The sequence below is a fragment of the Uloborus diversus genome, chromosome 4 (genome assembly GCF_026930045.1).
Source record: "Uloborus diversus isolate 005 chromosome 4, Udiv.v.3.1, whole genome shotgun sequence".
Lineage (NCBI taxonomy): Eukaryota > Metazoa > Arthropoda > Arachnida > Araneae > Uloboridae > Uloborus > Uloborus diversus.
The window spans coordinates 92,725,248-92,753,088 of record NC_072734.1 but is presented as its reverse complement, the minus strand read 5'-3'; the positions used below and the strand labels follow the sequence as shown (position 1 = coordinate 92,753,088).

The 27,841-nt window shown below is 36.2% G+C and overlaps 1 protein-coding gene across 1 annotated transcript in view; it reads left to right on the top strand.

The window, feature by feature from the left end:
- The first annotated feature begins 8,675 nt into the window (after window positions 1-8,675).
- LOC129219675 (tRNA selenocysteine 1-associated protein 1-like) overlaps window positions 8,676-27,841 on the top strand; it is a 54,356-nt gene continuing 35,190 nt past the window's right edge. The window contains exons 1-3 of the mRNA XM_054853952.1: window positions 8,676-8,780; window positions 11,769-11,829; window positions 21,956-22,050. Of these exons, the coding sequence (XP_054709927.1) occupies window positions 11,797-11,829; window positions 21,956-22,050 (128 nt within the window). The 5' untranslated portion in view covers window positions 8,676-8,780; window positions 11,769-11,796. The remainder of the gene's footprint in view (window positions 8,781-11,768; window positions 11,830-21,955; window positions 22,051-27,841) is intronic.

The following is a 27,841-nucleotide window of genomic DNA, read 5'->3' as shown; positions in this document are numbered from 1 at the left end:
GTGCCGTTTACCGCCATAGCGCCTGACACGAATTCGACCATCATAGTGGCACAAATTGAAGCGGGATTCGTCAAAAAAGACGACCTGCTGCCAATCAGCACGTCAGCTCCTATGCACATTGGCCAATTGTAACCGCAGGCGGCGATGGTTTTGCGTGAGAGGAATCCTGTATAAAGGTATCCTTGCGCGCAGCCCACGCTGCAGCAGACGTCTCCGAATTGATGAAGCACACAATGAAACACCTGTAGTTGTTGACCACTGTACTGCCAATTGTCTACAAGAAGCTGTGAGGCCTGTTGTTGTTGTTGTTGTGTCCAATCCTTCAGGATCTAGCGACAGCTACATCAAATCCATAATTCCATGCACCCTCGCAAAGTCGAGCACCAGGAGTGGGTTGTCGCGGACATCCTCAAGAGTGAGCCCCAAGCAATCCAGTAGGTGTTGCGGGGAGGCCGGCAGCAGATGGCACTTGGGACACGTTGGGAAGACTTTACGGCCGGATTCAAATGACATGCATTTCAGGTGCCCACTGAAGAGTCTTGAGATGGCCGTTTGGTCCTGTCTGTCGGCCTTGAAACGTAATGCACCTCCTGGTTTTGGTCTACTGTACCAAGAATGAGCTGGAGGAGCTAGCCAGACATGCCGGTCTCTATTTTTCGCCGCAGAGAAAATTTCTTCAAAGGTTAGGTCGTAATCAGTCGTGGCCATCTCAGAGCAGCCTCTTTTTGCCAAAGCATCCGCGGTTTCATTTCCCGGAATGTTGACGTGGGAGGGGATCCACTGAAGGTGGACGTCTCTTCGCTTTGAAATAGTTTTAAGCATATTGATGATTTGAATGCTTACTAGGTCATTTACTTGGTTCCAGTCCTGTAGATGTTGAATTGAGCTACGGCTGTCTGTAAGAATCCAGATGTCACTACAGTCTGTGGAGTGGAGAATTTGATTTAAACCCTCCTTAATAGCTATTAATTCGCTCTTAAAGACCGAGCAGTGGTCTGGGTTGCGTCGAGAGAGACGTACAGAAGGATTCTCAATATATATACCACTCCCAGTATGGTTTGACTCGTCTTTACTCCCATCTGTATAAATAAGAGTAGCGTAACTCGGGATACTATTTATGACCTCCAGAGCCAGTTGTCGTAGATATTCAGGGACATCAGAGTTTTTGTTGGTTTGAGACGGTAGTTCAGAGTGGAAGTGAACTCCAAGGAGTCCCTCAGTCGGACTAACACAGGGTGTTAGAGATGAGTACTCCACTGAATGGGATATAATATCCAGTTTGTCGGCCAGACCAAGTGGCTGTGAGGTCTGCCAGCGCCATACGCACCAGGTGTCTGTCATCTCGAGCTGACGTCACATTTTGGGATCCACTCCCGGATTTCCGAGCTGTCCGACCCTCGTCCGTCTACTGCTTCCAAACATGCATAATTGTGCTGCTGTTACGCTACACACGAGCGGCACGATAAGACAATCCAGCTTCACGAAGGTCGACGATTCTGCCCCGTTCAAACTGCGAAATTTGCTCAAATGTCGCTTTCTTTCGTCGAAGGTAAATATTCAGTTAACGTTTACTCCACCGTATAACCACCTATAATCATACACGCTTCGCTACAGCCGTCTATTTATATTCGGTTCGATCCGCCGTTCAGAGGGCGCTGCTCAGCATACGCATGCGCTACCGGTCTGCAATTCTAATCATTTGCATATCATGCCCTACTTTACATTTCTTGCAATTTTCAGCTCACTCGCGTAAGTCCTTTGAGGTGTTGCAATTTTCACAAACAGGAGTGTAGATTGTTCTTCTTCTTCTTCTTTTTTTTTTTGCACCTTCAATACTGCGTGACTTTATTTTTTAATTCCTTTAGAACCTGGTCGCCTTTTCTTTTTTTGCTCCCTCTGTGCAGTTCACTTTTTCTGTTTGTTTTCACCCTCGAACCTATGAGCACGAGAGCTGGTTAGGGTGTACCCCCCTAGGGTGTTTTCAACCCCTAGCTTTAAAAAAATTAATTAATTGAAAATTGAAAAGCTAATAGGAATAATTTGAAAACTACAAAATACATCACAAAAATTGCTAAACTTTTGTTAGTGTCTTCGAGCACCAGCAACGAGTGCATTCTCACTCCCGTTGACTTTTAACAATAAAATAAAATTAATTAAACAAAGTCTAAAAAATACTTAGGAAAACTACTAAGTACATCAAGGGAAATATGGTCACTTTCATGTCCATGAGCACTGGCAGTGAGCTGCTTCAAGAAAGTGCACTTTCAACCCTTGGCTTTGAAAAGCAAAATTAGTTGATTTTAAAAAGTAATATCACTTTTAGATTTTTTTAATATTAAATTCTTTTTTTTTTTTTTTACTTATTGCAAACATTTCCTTTATTTAACTTAACTTTCTTCGCTGAATAGTTTCAACAAAAATAAAAATACAACTCACTATTCGCTTTTTAGAAGCCCAGTGGCGCTTAGCGCTTCCACGCCACAGGTCCGGGATCGATTCCCGGGTTGGCCTTGGTCGGCTCAGCCGTTCATCCCTTCAGTTAGTTGATAAAATGAGTACCAATCGTGCTTGGGAACTAAACACTGGGGGGTCCCACGTTATAGACTGACTACCTAACTGGAACATCTGCTCTTCCAGTGGCGGAATTACTAGGGGCGGTGGGGGCGGTCGCCCCCTCCGGGACCGTCATTTTCTGAAACCAATGATATAAAATTGAAAGAACTACTGGCAATCGCTACTAATTTTAATCAAGTACATTCCACAAATTTGCTTTAAATTAATTTTAGAAAGTTAGTGTAGTCGAGGATGGACAGCGTTACCCACTTTTTAATTTGAACCTAAGCTCGCCTCTTCCTCTTTTTTCGAATTTTGGTAATTTTTATATTTCTATAAGTGTTTTTCAACCTTTTTCTTCCAGGACTACACTATACTGGTATGATAAGACATTGCTATGATTTAGAACAGTTGTTTCCAACCCTGGAGGTCCCCTTGGTGGGGACCTACCCCAAAGGGGCGATTTGACACTACACGGGGGTGAAAATTCTTTAGAAGTGATTAGTATTTAAAAGACAGGATAAGGGGGGAGCGCATTTGATTCCTTGCCCCTCTACATGACGGGTCGGGAAGGGGAGGGGAATGGCTTTCACGGTTTTCAAACCGCCACCTCCTTGAATAGACTGTAAACCCGCCCCTGTGCTCTTGCACCCCACAGCCCTTGGTCAGGAAAACTGAGATGGGTACAGTCCTGGGCCCTCATGGGCTGTCGTCAGAGCCTGATTACCGCAGGGGCATGCGGGGCACAGGCCCCTCCTCTTAGATTTCAGAGGGGCCCAAAATCCCCTTAATTTATCATGCTAATTAAAAATAAATAATGATTTCACTCAGAACCTAGAGTACAATGATGTCATTGACATTTTTGCAAATGCTGAGACAAGGAAAAAAATCTTTTATTTGTTGATAAAAATTCCCGTTAAAAACTTGATCTCTCTACAAATCCTAAAACCACTCCAAGTTTAGTCTGTATTTACTATTAAAAGTTATATCAGAGATAACTTTGATATTTATGGTTAACTGCATTGGTAAAGTTTAACCCCATTGAATCATGGGTGCCCTAGGCAAAATATTAAGGGGGACGGCTCAGATATTTTCGCTATGGTTTAGCAGGTTATTTTCCCCATAGAATCCGATTTCAGTACAGATTTGAGTTATTAAAGTTTGACATTTTTAATAGCTTATTCATAAATGGCTGGAGAAGAAATGTCTTTACATTTTTGCAAAGAAAAAAGTACTAAAAGCAAGGAAGTTCCAATTCTGGGGGGGGGGACTTGAGCCCCCATTTACCCCTCTATATGGGCGCCTTTGCATCGAATATAATTATCGTATACTATATCTCTTTTACTTTTTAAATGTATAATTCTATATTGTGATATGAGGTACTATCAAATTTAGCATGGTTGTCCGGTTGTGTTAATACGCAATTATCGAAATATTTTATAGCTTCATTATATAGAATAGGCTGGAATAGGAGGTGTGGGGAGGGGGGGCACAAAATGAATTTCATGCCCAGTGTCTTCAAAAATCTTAGTCGGGCCCTGGGGTGGACCCTGAATTAGAACTGTGCCCCATGTCCAATATCAAAATGATCGGGCTCTGGCTGTCGTTCCACTGGGTTTGGTTTGGTTTATTCCCTTTAAAGTAAATAAATTAATCTATATAAATAAAACAAATAATATGTGTGTATATAGTATATCTGTATGTATATATGTTTGTATGTTCTTTATACAAATCCACGGTTTACGTCGGATCTCAACCAAATTTTGCAGGGAGGTACTTGGGCACCTGAGAAAGAACTTAGGGGGGTTTTCGAATGCCAAAAAAGGACTGAACCGTTCGAATTTTAATTTTAAAGCTCGAAAATAAAATTAAATGGTTCTTTTTACCCAAAATAATTCCGATTTCTTTGATTCAGATCACATTCGAAAGTCTGCGAAAAACACCCATAAAATTCCTTCATTTCCTTCGAGTTTCAAAAAAAAAAAAAAAAAAGCTGTAAAATCACCGGAAAAAAATTAAAAAGCAATGCGAAGCGTAATGGAACAGAAATTTTAAATCGGAAAATTATCGTTTGCACGATCTCATTTTAAATTAGCGTTTAGAAGGTTGTCATTTTTTTCCCCCTCGGTTGTGACTTAATAAAATTTTGCTTTTGTTTTGAGGTAAAATTTTCCCCTTATGATTATTACTTAGCGACTTATCTTCTTCTTCTTTTTTATTTTTATTTTTATTATTATTATTATTATTTTTAGTTGTGTTTCTGTTGGGTTGCATTTAATTTTTTCAGGAACTTTTGATTTGCCGTTTTTTTTATTTAAGAATGTATTTTGACGGGAAATTTTGTAGTATTTATTTTTCTCTAATTGAAGCATGTTTGTTGAATACGCGTCACTTGACAAAACTTTTTTTTTTTCGAGGTAGACCGTGCAAAAAGCCGAGCAATGCAGCTAGTTAAAAAGAAACGAAAAAAAAAAAAAAAATTAAAAAAAAAAAACGTTAATGAATAAACTTTTCTTTCTTTTTTTTTTTTGAGCAATCACGATTGCTTATTGTTCTCATTTGACCGTTTTTGATGTTCCGTGCCTTTTTCAACTTGGACCAGAAGAGCCTCTGCAGCACCACCGCCCACCGTCCTCTGCAGGCGACGCGGCGCGGCTGCTCCGGTCCTGAGCTATCCGCTTCTCTTGGTCGGAGGCGTCCATGTCATACACACACGCACGCACGCTCACACACACACACACACACACGCCTATGTGCATACACACAGGTCTACGCACACACACAAGCCTACACACTTACACACACAACTATGCACACGTAACCGCCCAGGAGGAGAGGCAGGCTTGGGGGGGGGGTGACAGGAGCTGTTTCTAGAAACAATAACTCCAATGAGTAGGATGCTGTATCAGTTCGTGATTGCGAAAAACATAATTTGAATTCAAAATTTCAGAATTCAAATTATTATTATTATTATTTTTTTTTTTTTTTTTTGAGCAATCACGATTGCTTATTGTTCTTATTTGACCGTTTTTGGTGTCCGTGCCTTTTTCAACTTGGACCAGAAGCCTTTGCAGCACCACCGCCCACCGTCCTCTGCTAAAGCACGGCGCGGCGCAGCTGCTCCGATTTTGAGCTATCCGATCTCCTGGTCGGCGGCGTCCATGTCCTACACACACGCACGCTCACACACATACACACGCACGACTTCACACACATACACTCACACACGTCTACGTGCATACACACAATTCTACGCACACACACAGCTATGCACACGTAACCGCCCAGGAGGAGATGCCGGGGGGGGATAGGAGCCGTTTCTAGAAACAATAACTCCAATGAGTAGGGTCCTGTCTCAGTTCGTGATTGCGAAAAACATAATTTGGATTCAAAATTTCAGAATTCAAATTAATTTTTTTTTTTTTTTTTGAGCAATCACGATTGCTTATTGCTCTTATTTGACCGTTTTTGGTGTCCGTGCCTTTTTCAACTTGGACCAGAAGCCTTTGCAGCACCACCGCCCACCGTTCTCTGCTGGCGGCGCGGCGCGGCTGCTCCGGTTTTGAGCTATCCGCTTCTCCTGGTCGGAGGCGTCCATGTCCTACACACTAGCACGTTCACACACACAGACGACTTCACACACATACACTCACACACACCTACGTGCATACACACAGGTCTACACACACACACACAACTATGCACAAGTAACCGCCCAGGAGGAGAGGCAGACTAGGGGGGGGGGACAGGAGCCGTTTCTAGAAACAATAACTCCAATGAGTAGGGTCCTGTCTCAGTTCGTGATTGCGAAAAACATAATTTGAATTCAAAATTTCAGAATTCAAATTAATTTTTTTTTTTTTTTTTTTTTTTTGCGATTTGTATGCAAGTGAACCCCAACCCCTCCCCTCAAATTTGGTTCTGTCGGCGCACATGGGTGTGGCTTACCTCTAATTGTGCCCAGGGGCGGCAAATAGGGGGAGCGAGAGGGGGCGGTTGCACCCCCAAATTTTTTACTAAGAATAATAAAAAAAATGGCTAAATTCAATTTAGATAACTTAGAAAATTATTTGCTTGCATTTTAAAAACAGAAATAACAGATGGAGAATAATTGTTTGCCTTAACTAAAGAAGTAATCTCTTCATATGGGTTAAATATTTCAAAATTGTGTATTCTATGTTATACTGGTGCATCTTCTATGACATGCCCGTGCAGTGAGTGTTTAGATAGCGCAATTTTGTACGCGTAAACTCCATGTCATTTTACATAAATTTTTATGCTCATATTATCACTTAATGTTTAGCTAATAAGTGTTCATTGATTCCTTGTACTAGAAACATATTTTAGCAACTCGATACATTATATGCTTTCTTATAAACTCTTTGTAAAGATATGCTCTTTATGAAAAACATCCCACATTGAAAAATACTTTCATATCAACAAATATATCTAGAGGCTCTTTACTTGACAATCTCTAAGTGACACACCATGGTATTCAAAAGTTAAATCTATAAAAGCTCCATAGAAGAATTACTGGAAAGCGACCTTTTCAATGATAGAAAATCTGATGTCATTTTAATATGTGTGACTTTGTTTGAATTATTGTTTACTTTATTTATACTGCGGAGCGTTTTTTGAACAATGCTACACTCTATCACAAAAATTTCAATCCGCTAACCTTAATTCTTGGACTGACATTTGAAACTCTTAGTAATTTTCACACTAATGCATGCTTGAGCCCTTGAACAAAGTGTAAAACTTTGTGACAGAACTTTCCATAACAGTTTTTATTGTATGTCAATGTAGAAGAGGTGACAAAACCACATGAAGTTTTTGTCAAAATATTAAATCACTATTTTAAATAAAATGATCAATTCTGCTTCTCAAGAAATTGAGACAGGATTTGATGAGATATATTTATCATTGGTCTGTTCAATATTATGTAAATCCATTATAGAAAGCGAAAAAAAAAAATATTACACTTACTTATAGTAAGTGAAATTTGAGGGAAGAAGAATTGTTTTGTGAATTGCTTCCATTGTTTTTTTATTATTTCAATCAGGTCAGTCATTTCATAGTAGATAACATTTGTGTCTCAACTTCAATATTGCTTTATTGTTCTTAACATTAAAACCATTTTATCATCCTTTCCTATTAACCTTATATATACCGTACTGAGAAAATTCATGTTCAAAAAACTCGACCCCCCGAACGAAATGCTGAAATGCCGCCCCTGATTGTGCCTAGCAATAATATTTTTCGGAAAATTATGCTTAATACTTTCTTGAAAGTACAAAAACAATTATTTTTTTAAACACATTTAACCATTCATTTACTAAAATTAATTACTTCACTGTTGTTGCTGTCAATTGGCGTGAAAAATAGGGGGCGAAGCGCCACCTAAACCACTCCCCCCCCCCAGGATCTTTCTGAAAAGATTGTAAAAATTTCGAGGAATATCTTCATTCCTGTCCCCTATCTACCCCCTTCCCTAGTCTTGCAAAATAAAGCTTGAAATTGGGCCTCTAAGACTTCAATTTTGAAAAATCCCAAAAGAGCCCCGCACCCCCAGCCCCACCCTGTTGTTTAAATACCAGAAATAAATTAAAATTGGGTTATTAGGACATCATCAATTTTGCAAAATTTACGATGGAGAAATCCCGGATTCCCTATTCTCAGTCTAGGAAGATTGGAACCGCTTGCAAGGAAGAAGAGCATTTTGGACGCCGAGCACATTGTGCCCAATGTTCCTGGCGCCTTAAGTGCTCGGCGCCCAAAGTGCTTGGCGCCCAAAGTTCCCGGCACCTGAAGTGCTCAGCGCCCAAAGTGCTCGGCGCCCAATCTTCCCATTTCGTGTTTAATGAAGGTAATGCCAATGTTGCGAGCCAATATTTGGCCAAGGTCTGAACCAATATTGTAAGTCACTATTAAGCCATCGTAACAAAAATATTGGCTTTAGATCGGCATACAATAATGGCACAAGATTGCTATGAAAATATTGTTCAATATCATTAAAACGTATCTCCTCCAAGCTTCATCCAATATTGTTTGCCTCCTATACCGCGTTCAGGCGTTTCCCTTCGCTCCGTATTTTGAAGGCTATTCAGAATATAACTGTAACTGTAACTTAAGTTTGACAAAAATGGTTGTTTTTTAAAGTGTTTGGTTTGTTTATTAAATGAAAGTTAGCTGGAAGAAGCTTTCAGTGATATATATTAATTAGACAGGTTTGTTCACCAAAGTTTTATAAGCTTATCTATATTCATCGAAAGAGACTCGTTGATTTGCATATGGAAAATTCTTTCTAGATTCTATTTTCCATATAAGAAAATTGAGGAGTACTCATACTCACGTCGGCAACCAAGCACTTCTATTTTTAGTATTAATTTCTATTTTTTTCAAATAGTTTTCTTTGAGAAACCCTCATACTCTTGTTAAAACAGATGTCTCTGCAATTTTTAGAATTTTTACACATATGTTGCCCCGATAAAAAGTAGAAATCAGTTATTCTACAGAGGGTGATTTGCAGATTAACTAGGGTGATCTGCTTAAGGGACGAAAACTGTTTGATTGGGAATATTTCGATAATTAGAAAATTAGCTATTTTGATCCATTGACTAAATTTTTGGCATCATTTATGTCAAAGAGCAGAAGAGAATCTGTTAGCATAGGGTTATCATAAAGGAACATTGTTTTCAAAATAAATCTATTCAAGCCAAAAATTTGATGCCAACACTAATTTCCCAAATATCGAAACACCCCCATTATTTCTCAACTAACCCTAGGTAGTTGCACATTATCTACTGAGCACTCATTTGAGGAAAAATAAGATCTTGACTGAAATGACATCAACATTCCTCTACGCTTAATTTTCCACAATGTTCTAGATTTATTTGGAAAAAAAAAAGAAGACAATGGAAACATTAGATTATAGAACTAGAGAGGCAAAATATCCCAAAATTCGAAAATTTGAAGGTGGTAGGGAAAACTAGCTTTTTTTTCTGGAAAAATTGATTTTTTAGGTATAACAGGACATGAAACACTTTTTGAAACCAAAAAAAAATTGAATACTTGGTTTTGTGCCAGAAATATTAAAATTTTCAATTTTTCACAAATAAAAATATTATTCTTCAGGGGAAAAAAAAAAACATTTTTTTTTTCCCCGCAGACAGTTACCATCTCTAGATAGAACCAATCATCAATCAATTATAAGTAATGCAAAGAATCAAGCAGCATAATCTTATAGTAAAACCTGTGAAGTTGACCACCTGTCTAAGTTGACTGCTTTTTATCAGGCACAGAATTAGCTCTTATCATATAAATCAACCTCTGTAAGTTGACCATTAAAGTAATGCACCGCAGGTGGTCAACTTACACAGGTTTCAGTGTACTTTGAAATATATTAATTTCAAAATGTGGGATAAAATTATGCTTATTTAGTTGCGCAAACCTAAAGCTTAATGACACTTTGAATTACATTACAAATTTTTTTAACTACCTTTAAAAAAAAATCTTGTGAAGTAGCCATAGAGACAGGTGCAGATACATACTACTATTTAGGGGGTAGGTGTAATGCTGAAGAATATTGGAGAATATTGGTGTTTTGGGTACGAAAAAATTCCCGAAATTGTTTGGATGCCAATAAAAAGCACCTAATCAGTCAGTAATAAGGCACCTAGTAGAGCATAAACAATACTAATTAATTTCATAAGCAACAAAAGGAAGTAGTATTTCAAATATTTACTTAATTGTTCACATTTTATTCGTAAAATATTTGAACACTATGAATGGATAAAATTGTCGATTATTTAAGTTTCGGGGGGAGGGGGGGGGCGAGTCCTTAGCCTTGGCCCTCGCCTTGTATTTGCCCCTGGATAGGGAAGTCATTAAAGTGCACAAAACTGCGGTAAAAAGCGGAAAACTCTTGGTTCCTTGCTTTAGTGAAGCAAATCATTTAGTCTGCTGAATAATTTGTCAATGTCCTCCCATGGATATAGGAAATTACTGTTTTTTTTCTTAAATACTTTTAATTACTTGGATTCGTGCAAATTTTCGAATTTTGATGGATTCGAACGTTTTGAGGTGTGCTGAGTCCATTTCGACCATTTTTGGAAAATGTGTCTGTGTGTGTGTGTCACGTATGTGTGTGACCAGTTTTTTGTGACCACTCTACAGCAAAAATTACTGTATGAAATCGAACGAAAATTGGCACACATGTGTGCCCCTATGTGAACTTGTGCCGATTGGTTTTTGGTGCGAATTCCTCCAAGGGGGGTGGAGCAATGGGACATTTTTTGAGTTTTGCGTGACTGCTATTACCCAGGAAGTAACTGGCGGAATCAAACAAAATTTGGTCCATATGTTGCCACTAACAGGAACAGGGGCTGATTCAATTTTGGTGTCAATAGCTCAAACAGGGGTTAAACTATAGAACATTTTTTGTCGTCAATTGTGACTGCTGTATCTCAAGAAATAACAAGCAGAATCAAACAAAAATTTATCGACAATTAACCCTTAGAGGGAATGAGAGCTGATTTTATTTTGGCGTCAACAGCTGAAAAGGGGATGGCGCAATCGAACGTTCTTTTTTTCCATTGTGAGTGCCATATCTCAAGAAGTAATGCTAGGTTCTGGATGAAATTTGGAATAAATGTGAACCTATATGTAAACAGGCGTTGGTTCAATTTTTGCGCCAACCGCTCCAAGAGGTGCTGATTTTTTGATTTTTTTTGCGAATAAAAATAGTTTTATTGATGCAACAATAAGAAAGATAAATCGTAATAAACTGTCGTCTGCGTATTTCTCGTGATTTTAATTGTATAGAAATGATCGGAAATATTATCTCAAAATGATTTAAAATTATTAACTGTTGTCATCTTATGTTTGTTAACAAATTAAATATTTGTAATTAATTCAAGCATGTCTTTTAAAATAACTTTCAATTTTCGCTCTTTGCTTTGTTTTACGATAATTCAGACATTGGGATGGTCGTCAAGTTTTTGCATGTGTAATTTTGTTTCTGTTGGGAATATTGCTTCCTCGTGAAGCATGGGGAGGGATCAGAATTATAAGAAAGATATAGAAGGAAGTTTCGTGAGGCTACAACATACTAGTTTTTGTTTGGCTTTAAATTTATATATGTTCTTTTTCAGATTATTTAACGTTTGATTTCCCAAAATTTAAGCTTTGTTATAATCATATGTTTTTATGTTTAGGTTCAAAGGGAGCCTGTTTCAATGCGATATGAATAGGAGATCAACTGTTTGGATAGGAGATGTAAGTATGAAGTAATGATTCCTTTAAATATTATGTAAATATACTAGTGCTATTGGATGTAGGAATTTCTACATTGTGATGCATCGCCAACCTTACATTGTGATGTTGCGATGCATCACAATGTTTTTTTTTTTTTAAAGTTAAACTTGCTTGTTTAAACTTTACAAAATATTTTAACAGTAAAAAGTTGGTGACCATTATTTACCACGGAAAGAGAGTGACCCATAATTCCCGTGTGACCGTATATGTGTCAATATTATTAACATATTCCAGCATCAGCAAGAAATTAAACTGTAGTGTTAAAAGTGCAAGATAGTAAAACATATTGTAGGCATTTATCTTAAAATTACAATGAGCCAATTTTCTCAATGTAAAAATATGTGAATGTATGAAACTCTCTTTTTTGAAGTCTTCCCTCCTAAGCATTTATCGTCTACAAGGCACAATGTCTTACTTGGCAAGAGTAAAACAATCCTTTTCATCCAAATTATAAACATCTTTTGCTTCATAGTCGGCGCATAAACTTTTGAGCTTCACTGTCAATTCTTGAACAATGGTTGGATTGACAGATTTGGCTTCATTGCAAATTGTCTTGAATGAAACATTATGTCTTGTCCAAAATTTTTAAAGCCATCTTTAAAATCGCTGTATCCCAACTCTTCTGATACTTCTTTGGCCTTTTCTAGAAGTAATGACCCACTATCTGGTAAATTATTTCCTCTAGATGAATAAACCAGTCAAACACAGTGCAATCATGGGCGCCTATATTTGGGTGGGGGGTAAGTGGGGGCTCAAGCCCCCCATAGAAATTAGAAGTTCCTTGCTTTTAGTACTTTTTTCTTCACAAAAATATCAAATTTTAATTTTAATAACTCTAATCTGTACTGAAATACCTGAAATTTCCATGGGGGAAAATATCTGAGCTCCCCCCCTTAAAAATTTGCATATGGGCACCCCATGATTGCAATCAAAGTTGTTGATTTTAGCACCTTTTTTGTTTTTTGTTTTTCATTGCTATTCAAAAGCTAAAGCTCTTAAATTTTATTCTTCTCTTTCAATAATGTTCCAATTTGTGTCTTCCCGACACCAAAATGCTCAAAATTTTTTATTATGTTATCTTTTTCTTTTTCTGCATACTCAATAGTCTCTGTTTTTTCTTTTAAAATTACCCTTTTTCTTTTGCACAACATTATTTATGGCGTAAATGCAACCTCTAAAATGTCTCTCTAAGAGGAAGAATGAAAGGCAACACCACATAAATGAGAATGGAAATTGTTCACCACATGTATTGGTTGCATGGGCACTCATTCTTAACCAGTTCTTGGAATCACTCCTTCATTAAACCCATTGATTCATTCTTTTTCTTAAGCGGGTGTAGGTGGACAAAAGACTGCCCAAACTTGAATGGCTCCTGTTTTCTGAGCATAAGGGGTTTTAATCCTCTAATCAGTACTTGATAGACCCTGAACATGGTAAAGGAGTTGAAAAAATCCTTACCACAAATGCAGTGCTGAGCAAAATTTTACCAGACACAGAAAAAAAAAGGAACTCTGTTGATTTTCTGTCTGCTAATGAGGAGTGAAATACACTACACACCTATCTCGAGGATCTGGGGGTTCAAAAACTGTCCGCTAACGGGGATTGCCCATTAAGGGAGGTTTAACTGTATATAATTTATTCAGGTAAAACATGAATTATCAAGAAAAAAAATGTCAAAAACACAAAATTTGAAAATAATAAAAGGTGGTAAAAACACAAAATAAGACCAAATAAAACGTGTTGTTTCCATCACTCGTAAAAACTTATTAATTCAATTTATCAAAGTTTACCTTTATTTGTTGAAGGTTTTAGAAAATGAAGATCTATAGTCAGGCGATAGGATACTGAAATAGGGGAATTCTAATCCTCTGCCCAACATTCGGCACGCAAAACTAATCTATGCAACTCAAAGCTACTTTCAATGTCAGGAATCAAACAATATTTTCTAGAATTTCTGAACCTATTAATTTATATGCATTTGAAAATGTGCAAATAAGTAAACAAGTACATTTGAATCTGAAGATTTATTCACTACTGATTTTATTTTATTTTTAAATATCTGGTGTAAAAACATGAATTTACTAAAGAACGTGACTTTACTTTAAAGCAGCGATTCCCAAAGTGTGTTCGGCGGAACCCAAGGGTTCCGTCCGAACAATGAGTAGGGTTACGCAACAGTTGTTGCAAAAAATTCCGCAGTAATTTGAGGAAATAAGATCAAAGATTCAAAATGTCGTGCCACATTGTAACTATTAGTCGTCATTAGCAGTGGTTTACTGGGCCGCCAACGTGCTGGAAAATTCTGGGTGACGCGACGCCCTGAGCAGTTATTATTTTTAAGTGACTTTTATTTATTTATTTATTAGCTGTACCCAACGCGTGTTGCTACGCCAACAAAAAAAGACATCATTATACTGATTTTCATGACAATCGGTTGAACGGGGCAGAAGTTGCTACTATGCAGTGCCACCTGGTGGCGAGTGGCTTCAATGAGCATATTATGCTCCTTCTCCGTGGAAAAATACATAGCAATTTTCATAATAATCGGTCCAGGTATCAAGTGAAGCCGTGACTATACTCAAATTTTGTACTCACGCAGTTTGCAAGATCAATCAATCGCTAAAAATATAAAATAGAAAAAGTTTTAAATCCTCCCATTGCATGAAAAGCCATAAAACAATAAAGAAAGAATTTATTTGTTCAAACTCAAGAAAAATGGCAACAGCTAACTTCTTATCAATGAGATCTTTGACGCGAATTAATTTCTGCAGCCGATAATTTTATTCGTATTTATCCAATGGATTGTTACTTAAATGGAATAAAAAAGGAACTATCGAACGAATTTTTTTCAAACTGGTCTATAAACATTCCCAGTACCAAAAATAACAAACGGTGAAAGTTTCAGCCAAATCTGCCGGGTAGTTTTTGAGTTCATGGATGACATACAGACAAACTTTCATTTTTATATATATAGATTATTTTTTTCATGAAAAATTATTTCCTTTGAATCAATATTTCAACATTGTGCATGCTTACAAAAAAGACTTATTTCCTTTAAAATGATTTTATCACGCCTAATAGCGTTTAAATTTAGCTTTTTCATAATGTCACATTGTCTTTGTTTGTTCTAATTTCATTTGACACCTTTCCCACTTCCAGATACTTTTTCTCATTCCAGCGACGATACTTTTTTTTTTAACGGTGCAAAATGTCATTAATTCTTAAGAACAGGGGGGGGCACCTGTGCCCGGGCATAAAGCCCCCGGAGCGCTAAATTGAAGCTATAAAATTTAAAAATGCAGTATCTCCAACCTTAATTAAAAAAGAAAAGTATATTTTGTTGATTAAAATCTGTGACAGCGGCCGTTCTCATACGAGAATTGTAACGCGGCCTCCTTCCCCGACATCATTAAAGATAGCCAAAGTTTTCATTTAAAGATCTTCAATTCTGAAAATTTTTAAGTGATATAGCCCTGAACGCCCACTTCATGAAGAAAAATTTTTGTATTTTGGACTTGAATTTCAGTAACTTACCGGGGAAGCCCCCTTAACTTCAGCAAGCCCCCAAAAATATAAGGATGCAAAAAACGGAACATTTTCTAGTTAAGAACCACCGAACACCCTCCACATTATTAAAGATGGACTAAAATTTTGTTTTTAAAGCATCAAGTTCAAAACTTATTCAACGAAACAGCACTCCCAGCTGCTGCCAATAAACGTCTAAAATTTCATTTCCAGGTTGTCAATTTTGAAAGCTTTTCCAGAGAGCATCCTCTTCTCCTACTCACAAGAACACTCTCACAACTTTACAAAACCTCATCTAAAATTTCAGTTTTAGAACTTCGATTTCAAAAAATTAATGGGGAAGAGTACCTGATCTCCATCCCTTCCTTTCAATTTATCAAAAAAAGCCAATTCGGAATTTTATTTCAAAAAATTTCCAGGGATAATCAAGAACCCCAACCCTTTAAATATCACCAAAGATTCAGTTCACTACATTTAAATCAGGCGAAATTAACAAACTCATTTCACTCACAATAGAAATATAAAAAGATGGCTTGCTATTGCGTACTTTCGTACTCTTTCGTACATTGACTTCTGTTGAATTGCGTTCTTAAGACATCAATTTTGGAAAAATTTGTGGAGCGAACCCCAACCTTTTCCATAACATCATCAAAGATGGCCTACAAAGGCGTTTTAGGGATCTCAACTTCGGTAAAATTTACACGTGTATGCCCCCGACTCTATCCCTCCCCAACATCATTAAAAAGTAATCCCTTTTTTTTACGACTTCAATTTTTTAAATATTTTCTGAGGAAAACGCCCAGTCTATATCCTTTCCCGTAAAATCACGAAGAACGTCTGCAGTTATGATTTTAGAACTTTAATTAGAAAAAATTTCTGGAGGAAAATTTAGGAACTACCTATTTCCCACATCATTGAAGCTCATCTAAAATTTTGTTTTTAGTATCTCGTTCTCAAGAACATTCCAAAGGTGCGCCTCTGACCTCAGCACTGCGCCAAAATTATTAAAAGTTGTCCAAATTTTCATTTTTAATACTGTAATATCAAAAACTTGTAGGGAAAAGTTTCCAGCCTCCAACCTTTCTAATGTCATCTACGATGACTCACTATTGCGTATCTAAGATTTTAATTTAAAAAAATTTCCGTGGAGAATCTTATGTATAGTGGAAGTCCTAGTCCACTAATGCTGTCTAAGATTTTCCACAACCATGTTTAAGCATTTGACTTCCAGATCGCAAATATTTCGTCAGGGCCGATCCTAGGGTGTCGGCCGCCCGTGTGCAAAGACCTAATGTGCCGCCCTTCAAGAGTAACTTGCATATTTTGACTAATCTTTAACGTCTATATAAATCTTTCTTTACATTTCTATGCAAAGTTCGAATTTAAAAAAAGGGGGGGGGGGGACAGAAGAATGATCTTATAAAAAGGAAGAAATTTTTTATAGTAAGAAACTCCTTAGGTGCAATTTATATCGTTGAAGAATGTTATAGATACCAAAATTTACTGGTCGTAAAAACGCATTTTATAGTCTTTCTTCGGTGACATCAGAGAAGGGACGGAGGAAGGGGAAGCGTGGGGGGGGGGGGGAGGTGTCAGGGGTTCAGGGGAGGAGGATTGCTCCAAGAAAATTATCGAAACTGCGTATGAAAAATATTTTTAGTTAATCTTTAGTTATGTTTGGTTGCAAGGATAAAAGAGTCAAGTATATTCAAGGTGCATGGAGAAATTTTCAAAATTGATGTCAAATATCGCAATTTTAGGAACTTTTTCGAGATTTTAGGTGAAAGTAATGTTGCAGTTCTTTCCTAAAATTCTTTCAAAATTGAAATCAATTTGACGCTATTTTTTAAGACCGTAGCTTAGGAAGGATCGGCGTTCTTCCCGAAAAATCTCCAAAACTGAAATTTTAAACCCGCAATTTTGGGTTACCTTTGTTGACGTTGCAAGAGGGAGGGAGATTCAATCGTCTCCCATCGAAAGATTTCGAAATATAAGTTTAAAACGTAAATTCAGGCCGTCTTTGGTGACGGTAGGGGATCTGGCAACTATCTTCCGGTAATTTCTCGACACTATTTTTTCAAAAACCCGCTTTTGGTTAGATTTGAAAACAATAGGGGAAACGTGAAAATATTCCAAACCAAAATATTTTTTGGAACTGAAATCCATTATAGGCTATTTTTGGGAAGGAAGGATTTTGGAGCTCTAAAGCGGATATTTCTAAAATTGCAATTTTATATTATCTTTGGTGACATTAACAAAACTGGGAAGCTTCTATGGATCTTTCGGATATTTTTCAACATTAATATCTGAAAAATATAACTGTAGACTTTTGTCCACCTCAACTAGACGATTGATGCATATGCCCTAGCGCCGTGAAAAGTTACATAAGCCTGGCAGTTCTCCTCCAGAATTCTTCAGAAATATAAGTCCCAAAATCGTATTTTAAGCATTGTTTGATAACGATGGGACTAAGAGCGGGCGGGGTTCAGTGTGCACACACGAACTGTATTTTTGAAACTGAAATCAATTTCAGGCTAGTCTAAGCAGGAAGCTGTGGCTCCACGGAACCGTCTAAAAATGAAATTTTCAGGTATAGTGATTGCGTTGGAGAAAAGGGGGATCCGGGGTCTTTCCCTAAAAGTTCTTGAAACTGATGTTTGAAAAACGCAATTTTAGTTTGTTTTTAAATACGTTAAGTGAGGGGGGGGGGAATTAGGGGCTTTTCTAAAGACGCTAATTGAGACTGTCTTTGGTAGTAATGTTTGCGAATGGATTTCGAGAGCCTTAAAGAATTAAAATGCTGTCAAGTTATGAGGATGATAAATGCACTACTGACATTAAACGGCAACTTTTGAAGCAAATTTATTGAAACTTAGTAATGACTCATTCAACCTTTGTCGCATTCATTATCATCCTGCCTGTTTATATAAAGAAAAAAGGACATTTAAGCATCAATATAGGCCAGCGGTCGGCAACTATTTTTGACTGACGATCTACTTTGCAAGCTCGGCAAGCAGTGAGACACAATTAATAAATGCACTGTTGCTTGCCCAACAGGAGGTCACTGTATCCTCCTTAAAATGTCTTTATTCAGCAATTTTTGTTTCACGATTAGACAATTGGAGACAGAATTGCAATAAAAAATATTTAAAAAACAAATAAAAATGTAATGATGCATAATGTCTTTTCTCGATTAGATGCAGGTATTCATGTGGGTATGGTCATATTTTATTCTCCGATAAAAATCGGATTTTCATCTGGAAAATTGAAAAAATTTCATCTTCCGAAAATTTAAGTTCGGGGCGCTCTCGACTGTAGTGTTGAGACTGCTTCTGATTTAAAACTATTAATTAACTATCATTGAAATAAGATTTTAATGATAATTAAATATTTGCTTTAAAATTGCTAAAATAATGCTAATATCATTAACTCCTTTTAATATAGAATTTTGACACTAATATATATTTAAGGAAAATTTTAAAAAAGCTATTTCCTTAATAGGGAAGTTGCAACCTATTAAATGTTCATATTTTGACTATTGGATATTGTTAATTGACCCTCAAAACTAAAAAATTTACCGTTGCCGAATTTTAAAACACTGTGATTGATTTTTAATGAATTTTTAAAAATCTACGCACACAAGTGCGCTCTTCTGAAACATCACAAGCTTACGTCACAGGGCACTAATGGGCAGCCTTCCGCCGAAGATCCCTTGTTTTCGCTAGGGACATTTTGAGCGCGCTGATATTTTTATTTTTTAGAAATTCAATAATCCTTTTGAACACGTTATGGAGGCCGGATTCGTTAAAGCACAATCTAAATAATGTTCCTCAAGTAACATCAATGATGATATTCGAATATTTTCGAGAGAATGAGAGGTTTAATGTTCCAGAAACGCGAGGATTTAAATGCGAGGAGATAAGCCTTTTACGTTTCGTCTTCGAAGTTAACTTCGAAGAACGTCCTACGGCTTCTCCCATATCGGAAGAACGCATGACGTCACTTCCTATGCCATTTGACGTCACAAGTGCTTGAACTAACTTTAAAGATTAATTTAAAAAAAACTACTTATCGTATCGAAAAATTTTTTCACCTATGATGTTCATACATGTTGCTCTATCATATAAAAATAAAATTGAAAAATCGAAGACTTCCCTATTTTAATAATGCAAAATTTTGTAAAGCCGTTACATATTTTAATTTACTTGCGGAGAAGGTATTCAAATGGCTGATTTTTCCATGTCAGTAGCAAGTTTTTTGAGTTTCCGTGCGCAACTCCTGCAGCTCAGCCTAATGCAGTCATCCAAATGATTGTTCGTCAATCGGTTTTGGTACTTGTTTTTGATGAATTTCATACTTAGAAAGCGTTGACTCGCACTTGAGAGCATAGGATACTTTTCTTTAGGCACGAACAACCAAATTTATTCACACGCTCAGTCCCATAATGGTTTTAAAGAAAGGTCATTATGCATTGTAATTATTTCAATTTCAGCAGTTATTCCATTGTAATGAAAACTATTTTCCCTGTCTAATGATATGCGCTCAGGGTCTAGAAGTGTGAAGGGGTTGGAAATAAATTGAGCAAGGAGTTATAAGTTTTTAAAGTCATTAAAACGGTCTTCAAATTCTGTTTGAATCTGGTTTAATATTTCATTATGTTCTTTATATTCAGTAAAAATCATGATTTTTAAGTTTTCCTAGTTGTTCTTGAAGAGTGGGAAAATGTTTTAATTCACGTCATGCCAAATTTTTTCTCGCAAATTTTCAGTTTTGCCATGAACGATTTTACTGCTGAAATCATTACTAGGATATCCTTATTTTTGCCTTGCAGCTGCACATTGAGCTCATTAAGTTTTCTAGTAAGATTGATGAGGAAACTTAAGTTTTCAAGCCACACTGGATCTTCTAAATTGGAAAGATTGGGGAAAAAATTCGAAATGCGGCCGTGATCGACGGGTTGCCGACCGCTGTTATATTCATTCATTGCATTTTTACTTTATTTAAATTTGTATGATAAAGACGAATAAGAATAGTTTATGTGCAATATACCAGACAGTTCAGTTATCACATCCAGAAATATTTCGTGTAGGTTGGTATATTGCATGTAGTTCTGCCTTAGCCCCGACTTAGGGAAAGTAACTTATTGCTAACTAACCTAACCTAAAAACTAAACTATTCTTATTGCTAAGAATAGTTTAGTTTTTTAAGTGTACACTGATATTTTCAATCACTAGTAAGTGTTTCGATGAGGTAGTGGCATTCTCGTAGAAGTTCTGCTAGTGCTTTTTTCCAAAAACTGGCAAGTTTGATGTACTATTGTCTTCATGTAACAAGGTCATGAACTTTTTTATGAAGTCATGGAATTTTTTCATCCAAATAGAGTACGAACCCTGGATAGGTCATCAGGGGGAATACCAGCGCCTCATTTACGTGAAATACACTGCCAGCTCAGTCAATCCAGCCGCGAACTGCAATTTCGTGCTAATTAGCACTCATCAGCCCGGCATAGGAGTTACTGAGCTGGAGGTGGAAAACCTCTTAAGGAAGCCTAGAGTGCCAAACAAACAGGTAGCTAATACAGAATTAGCAATGACCAGATGAGTGACCAAAGCAATGGTTTGGTTCAACTCGAATATTGAAGGCAAGGCAGGTATATTCAGTAAGTAACAGCCCTAAAGCCAAGGCTAAGGCAGAAATACATGAAATACACCTCCAGCTCAGTCAATTCCAGCCCAGGACTGCAGTTAAAACTGTTGTTACTTACTGAAAACAGCCCCTTACTTCCCAGGACTCTTTCTATTTAACATGAGGGAAGGTCTCCAAAACGTGCTACCTTCCTCAAGAGCCTTAAAGCATGAAAAGAAATGAAACAAAATCACTAACCTGCAAAAGTTCAGCAGCAAAGAAGAAAAATACCCAAATGAGAATGCTGGCCAAAAAATAGAAAAGCAAAAATTATGGTTAGAACCATAACCTTTCTGTTTAATCTTCATGCCATCGAACATCTTTTCGGTATAGATGGATTCCGATAGATGTTTTTTTTTCCTCTGTATAAGAGCGATTCACCCTACTGTACAAGAAACTTACAAGTTTTATATGACCTGCATTCCAAATTTTATTCTGATCAGCTCTAAATACTTTACTGAACCCCTTACCCATATAGCAGTAGGAACTCATTCTAAAAATTTCTAACTTTCAGCTAGTCCTGATTGCTTCATAGCAACAAGATTGAGGTTTTGCTTCATTTTGGTTACAACTAAGATTTACAATAGTAGAATGTGATTAAGAACTTGAATAAAATCGGATTAGATAAGGATCCGATAAACAGCTTACAATTAGGGTTAAGATTTCATGCAAATGCAGCCCTGTTGGAACCAATTGTGTGATTATATTATTTCGATTATTCAAAGACTTATGTATACACAAAAGTAACATTCTTTAATATTTCAGGTATTTTTCGAAAAATCATGAAGTTTTGGTAATGTTTTTTTTTTTTTTTTTTTTTTTTAATGTGTTCCTTTAAAACTATGCATGATTTAATCAAAAATATTATAAATTTCAGTTAGATTCAAGTACTGACGAAGACTTTTTGGCTCAGTCATTCAAGATCTTAGGAGAACCACTTCTTAGTGTAAAAATAATTAGAAAGAGCACAGAGTATGTATATATATAATTTGTATATAATATCCGTATTTTATCTTTAATAAAAGATGTATAATTCACCATATATTTTTTAAAAATGTCAAAGAAATTGTGGAGTTCTGTCTGGGGGGAGTCTGCATTTAGGAGACCCCATTGCACCTACAGCCTTGAAAGTTAGTACAAAATTACTTCGATCCCCGGGGGTTTTATTTTTGTAATTTCAAATTAGTTGTTTTTTATTTTGCAATTATTTTTTTAAGCTAAAATTTCACATAAATTGCCTATTGAAGGGATGAAAAGTTTCTCACATCCAAGGCCAGATTAACATCTATTTACGCCCCACCTCACATATCTGAAGTCTATCGAAATCGTATCCCCCCTCCTCAGCCATTACCAGAGGCATAGTAGTGTCCAGTGACAGTTGAAGATTTCGTGCTTTCCTCCTGTTTGACAAAATGAGGGATGCGTTTCTTTCTTTGTTTTCCTGTTTTCCTTCGATGTTCAAAGAAGGGGGGTCTGGGGGTGTCCCCCCAGGAATTTTTTGAAATTGAAGAGTTTGAAATGCAATTTTAGGTCATCTAAGGCCATTTAACGGGAAGTAATGGCATTTGGACCTCGCCCAGGAAAGTTTTCGTAACTGAAGTCCTACATATGTAGTTGTATGTTATCTTTGATAATGTTAAAGAAAGGGATGAGTTCGGGAATTCTCCCCCCCCCCCCACCCTCCCCTGTGGAAATTAGTTTTTAAAACGTAATTTTCGACGATCTTTTACTAATGATGCTGGGGAACGGTGAGAGTCGGGAGATTCCTCCAGAAATTTTTTTGAAATTAAGGTTCTACAATGCAACTTTTAACGATCTTTTTTTTTTTTGATGCAGGGCGATTGGAGACTCTAGCGAGAAAAACGTTTTGAAACTGAAAACCAAAAAATTGTAGGACATCTTTTATGACGTCCGGAGATAGATGGGGTTTAACCGTTCTTCCCCAGAAAGGTTTCGAAATTGAAAACTTAAATATGCAATTGGAAACCATCTCTGATGACATTATGAGAAGGAATTGGGTTGGGTAACTCTCTTCCGTAGTTGTTTCGAAGTTGAAGTCGTAAAAACAAAATTTTGGACGATTTTAATGATGTTGGAGAAGGGCTGCAATCGGGGGCGCTCTCAGGAAAGAATTTCAAAATTGAGGTCCTAAAAACAAAATCTTAGAAAATTTTCAATAAGTTTAAAGGATAGCTGAAATCAGGATCACTCTCCAGGAAAGTTTTCGAATTTAAGGTACTAAAAACAAAATTTGAGACTATCTGATACAATGTGAAGGTGGAGCCTTTTAAAGATATTTCCCCTAAAAAAATTCGAAATGAAAACTCTAAATATGCATTTGTAGAACCTATAATGCTGGGTGACTTTATAGGGTTTGGGGAAATCTCCATAATGTTTGAAATTTTAGACCATCTTGAAAATATTGGAAATGGAACTGGGGGCGGGGGATTTGAGGGCGCTCCTGCACAATTGTTTAGGATTGAGGTCCTATAAACGAAATTATTTGCTTTCTTCGATGGTGTTAGGGAGATAATTAGTGTTTAGGACCCTCCTCCCTCCAGAAGTTTTGGATATTTAAGTCCGAAATGCGCAGTTGTCTTTGATAGCGTTGTAAAAAGGGATATGGTTCGTTGAGTCTCACACAAAAATTTTTTTAAATTGATTTTTCTTTAAAAAAAAAAAAAAGTTTAGATAATCTTTAAAGATGATGATGGAAGCAGGTTCATGGAATCTCTTCTGACGTTTTTCTATCGAAATTATAAAAATTCAATTTTAGGCTACCTTTGGTGATGTAAAAAGATGGGGATAAACTTAAAAGACTACCTCCCTCCCCCTATTTTGTTTTGTCCATTTTTTTTTAATTTGTTGTAAACCCCACTTTTTCCTTTCCAAAAACATTTAACTGTTTTAGTTTTTCCATAATGGAATTTTCAAAATTTTGTCTGTTTGAAAAACAACGCTTTTAAGCCCCCGGAAAAAAAAAAAAAACTTTTGATGCTTTGGCCTGAGGTGTATTTAGCAGTGGTAACTTATATATATTTTTTTCCTTTTTTATTTAAATTTAAATATTTGGGCTCTTGAATTTCTTGATGCACTTTTGTTTTCCATTCATTTTTTTTTACTTTAAAAAACTTAGAACTGCTGGCGTCTGTACCTTACAATATTCTGAATGACTCTTTCTCTCTATATTTTAATTTTTCTTCTGTTTAAAACATATTTTGGTGCATCCCATGTATTGTTATCCACCTTGTTGTGATCTTCATGGTGAAATTTTGAATAAAAATATTCATAAAAATAATATGTTGGAAGCAAACCCCGATAACTTACAGCATAATCCATCATCAGTTTTTTTTTTTTTTTTTTTTTTTTTTTTGCGCCCTCGAACCTGTGAGCCTTTTGGGAGCTATATTTTTAAGAAATTATTGTTCAAATAGAAGATATTGAAAATATCTGTTTTGACCAGAAAAGGAACTCGACTATCATTAAGCCCCTGCTCTATCCTCCAATTGCTTTTTTATCTGCCTAACAGGCTGGTTGCAATTAGGGTATCCAATCCCAATCCCGAATCCCGCGGGATCCCGCTTGATATTTAGAGGGATTAATCCCACGGGATTTCTAACCCCGCAATATTTTTCCATTGAAAAGTTTTCTAACTTTTGCCACTCATAAAATGACTATTTTCACAAACATCATCTGTAGTTTGATTCACCTTCCTCACATATCTGCAAGAAGAGCAAGGAAAAGTCTTTGGCTCATATGATGAACTGTGGATTTACCATTTAAAAACACAATAAAAATAGAGTATATTTTTCTGAGAATGAATTGGTATTCTCATTCGAGGTTTCAGTTTTCATACGTTCAGCAATTGAGAAAATGTGTATACTTAAAAGCATTTTTGTAAAACCATCTCTAAAATTTAAAATCCAGAAAATTACACTTTAGAAAACATAGGGAAAGTGTATTACTGATTGCAAAACCTGCTGCAGTAGCCAAAATGCAGCATTGGAGCACTTCTGTAAGTTTAAGAAATGCACTAAAATCTTTGACTTACAAAAAGTGCACAGTATTTTTCTTATCGAATGCACTGATACAATGCCAAGCGTCAACAAAGCCACATATTCTCAATACAAGTTAAATTCGAATTCAATAGACATCGTTTTTGTTCGAAATTTGTAGTTCTTGAGCAAAAACCAAGCATAAGAGAAGAAAAATCTACTTCAGAAGGTGATGAAGTTAATGGGGAACTTTTGCTAAATGTCCACAGTTATTTAATCTCGCTAAAACCAACTGCATTGGAGCCACAGCACGTGTTTTCATCAAACACATTATTTTTTGAGCAAAAATCCTTTCACATTCCATGCTAGCAATGCTTTGTTAAGACGTGTTGGACTTTTTTATGGCACACTTTTGCACTCAAAATTAATAATTGCGAATTGGAATCTGACTTTGTGGTGCTTTACAACTGATTTACGGAATGGGGTTGTTTCCTTCAGTCAAAAATACTACTTTTTGTCACTGAAATTGATAGAATGAGCAAAAAAAAAAAAAAAAAATATGGAGCAAGAAAAATTTTTCATTTTTCTAGCACTTCATTTTTAATTAATATTTTAAATGTCTGATTTTGAAAATAGGGCGTGGTCTTTATGACTTCACAAATTATGTAATTTAGCTCATCACGTACCGCATTTCCATGTTATGATAATCAAGAAGCAAATTAAATATTGCGTTCTACACTTGCTATCAACCATGTCGTTGCTAGTACATGTGAGTAAAGAAGCGAATTAAATACTTTGTGTTGCGCTTTGGCATCAGTGAATGGCATTTCATCATTTGTGATGTCATCAGCAAAAGCGTAAGCAATGAAAGCGCACCGATTAAAATATATTTTTTTTAATAATAAACTTAGTCCAATTATTTTATAAATGGTCAGATCCTATGTTTTTAAAAATGCTCTTTCAAAAAAAAAAAATACTTTTAAAGTTTCAGAAATGACTCCATTTGGGAAAACAACTAATTGAAGTAACAAAAGCAGTCCTTCCTAAGTACAACTTTTTCTATTTAACATTAAAATTACATCTTTTGAAGAATAAAGTCAATCCAGCGGGATTGGCTCCTTATATTCCTAGGGTGGTCTATTGGGTAATCCGGGCTTGCTCACAACCCTTAACATTCTATGTCATTCGAAAGAACTTTTTCTTTCTACATCGGATTAAGTTTGTTCCAATTTTCTTAATTAATCAGAGCTGTAAATATGAGGGTTTCTGTTTTGTTCAAAGTCTTAGGCTGAACTCAATTCAAGCCTGGAGCTAAAGAGCAAACTGTTACTGGAGACTACAAACTTAAATACAACTTTTAAAACGTAAAAAGAGGCCGTTTTGCTATGCTCAGAAATCCCTTAGCATATATTGCTGTGAAGTTAGGTATAAGTTATTTTGTATCCTGGGGGAGGGATGCTTTTTGGAGTCCCCCCCCCCCTACTCCCTCCTACTGCAAATTCTTTCAGAGCTGCTTTCATCTGGATCAAGGCTGAAACAGATCCATTAGTTACAAAGATCTTCTGACACATTCAAATCATCCTTATATATTATTTCTGTAGCCTGTTTTTGGTTTCTACGCCAGATTTTCCTCAATTCTTGATCGATTTCTTTGATTTACACCTTATTTTAAAACTTATGGTGCTGGCTACTGACGAAAAATAGACCCACGGCCTGAAAATTGCTTTTGAGCCGAAGAACCAGTTTTAAAGAACCAGAATGAGACTTTCGGTTAAACTTATAACTTTAACTTGCACTATGACCGACAGAGCTAAATAGCTTGATTGGCAGAACGTTCTCCTCGTAACCAGGAGAATGCGTGTTCGGGCCCACGTCCGGATAATCTGCATCAAAAAATTAGAGTTATGGCGTTCATTACATGAATACTTGATTAAGTGGTTAACAAATGTGAGGGAATAGAATAAATGAGTAGGAAACGCACTTTGCTGTTATGAAAAATTGATGTGGTTTTGTGCTAAAGTACTTCTGAATTGTGCGTTTTTTTTTTTTTTTTTTTTTTTTTTTTTTTTAAAGCTTTGGCTCTGGTAAGAAAATTAAAGCATAATGTAAGTGAAAATGTAAGTAACAGGTTTAAGATTTCAGACTACAATAGAACTGTTTTTTGTTCAGAAAAAAATAATAAATCGTATATTGAAATTTATATTCTTCTAATGAGTTTTTGCCTCTTTGTACAAATAAAAAAAATTACTACCCCAATTTGATGGGTAAAATACATATTTTTTCTTTTTCTTTTTTTTTTTTTTTTTGCAAAAAAAAAAAAAAAAAATAGCTTATCACATTTTTACTACATTCGAAAAGCTACGCTTAAAAAAGATCATAGTTCAATTTATTTTGAATTTTAACCGTGCTGATAAATGATGAACACGTGCTGCCATCTAAGTTATAACGGTTCAAGCAGCCTGCGGTAACAAATGGTAAAAATTTTCAAAAATAAAAACATTTCTCTTCAATATCTTAACTTATATATTATTCCCCTCTCATTTTAAAATTTATCAGGTTGGCTAACGACGAAAAATAGACTTACGGTCAAAAAACCAAGTTTTCGAAAACGCCCCTTGCTGTTTCAAAACCTTGATGCAGCCTGTAGTTCTTATGCATTTTTTTTTAAAGCAAAGTTCTAATGCAGTTTTTCAATTCTTTACGTCGCTTTCGGCCAAAAAAAAAAAAAAAGCCTGTGTGTGTTTATATTTTAATAAAGCTTAAAAGCA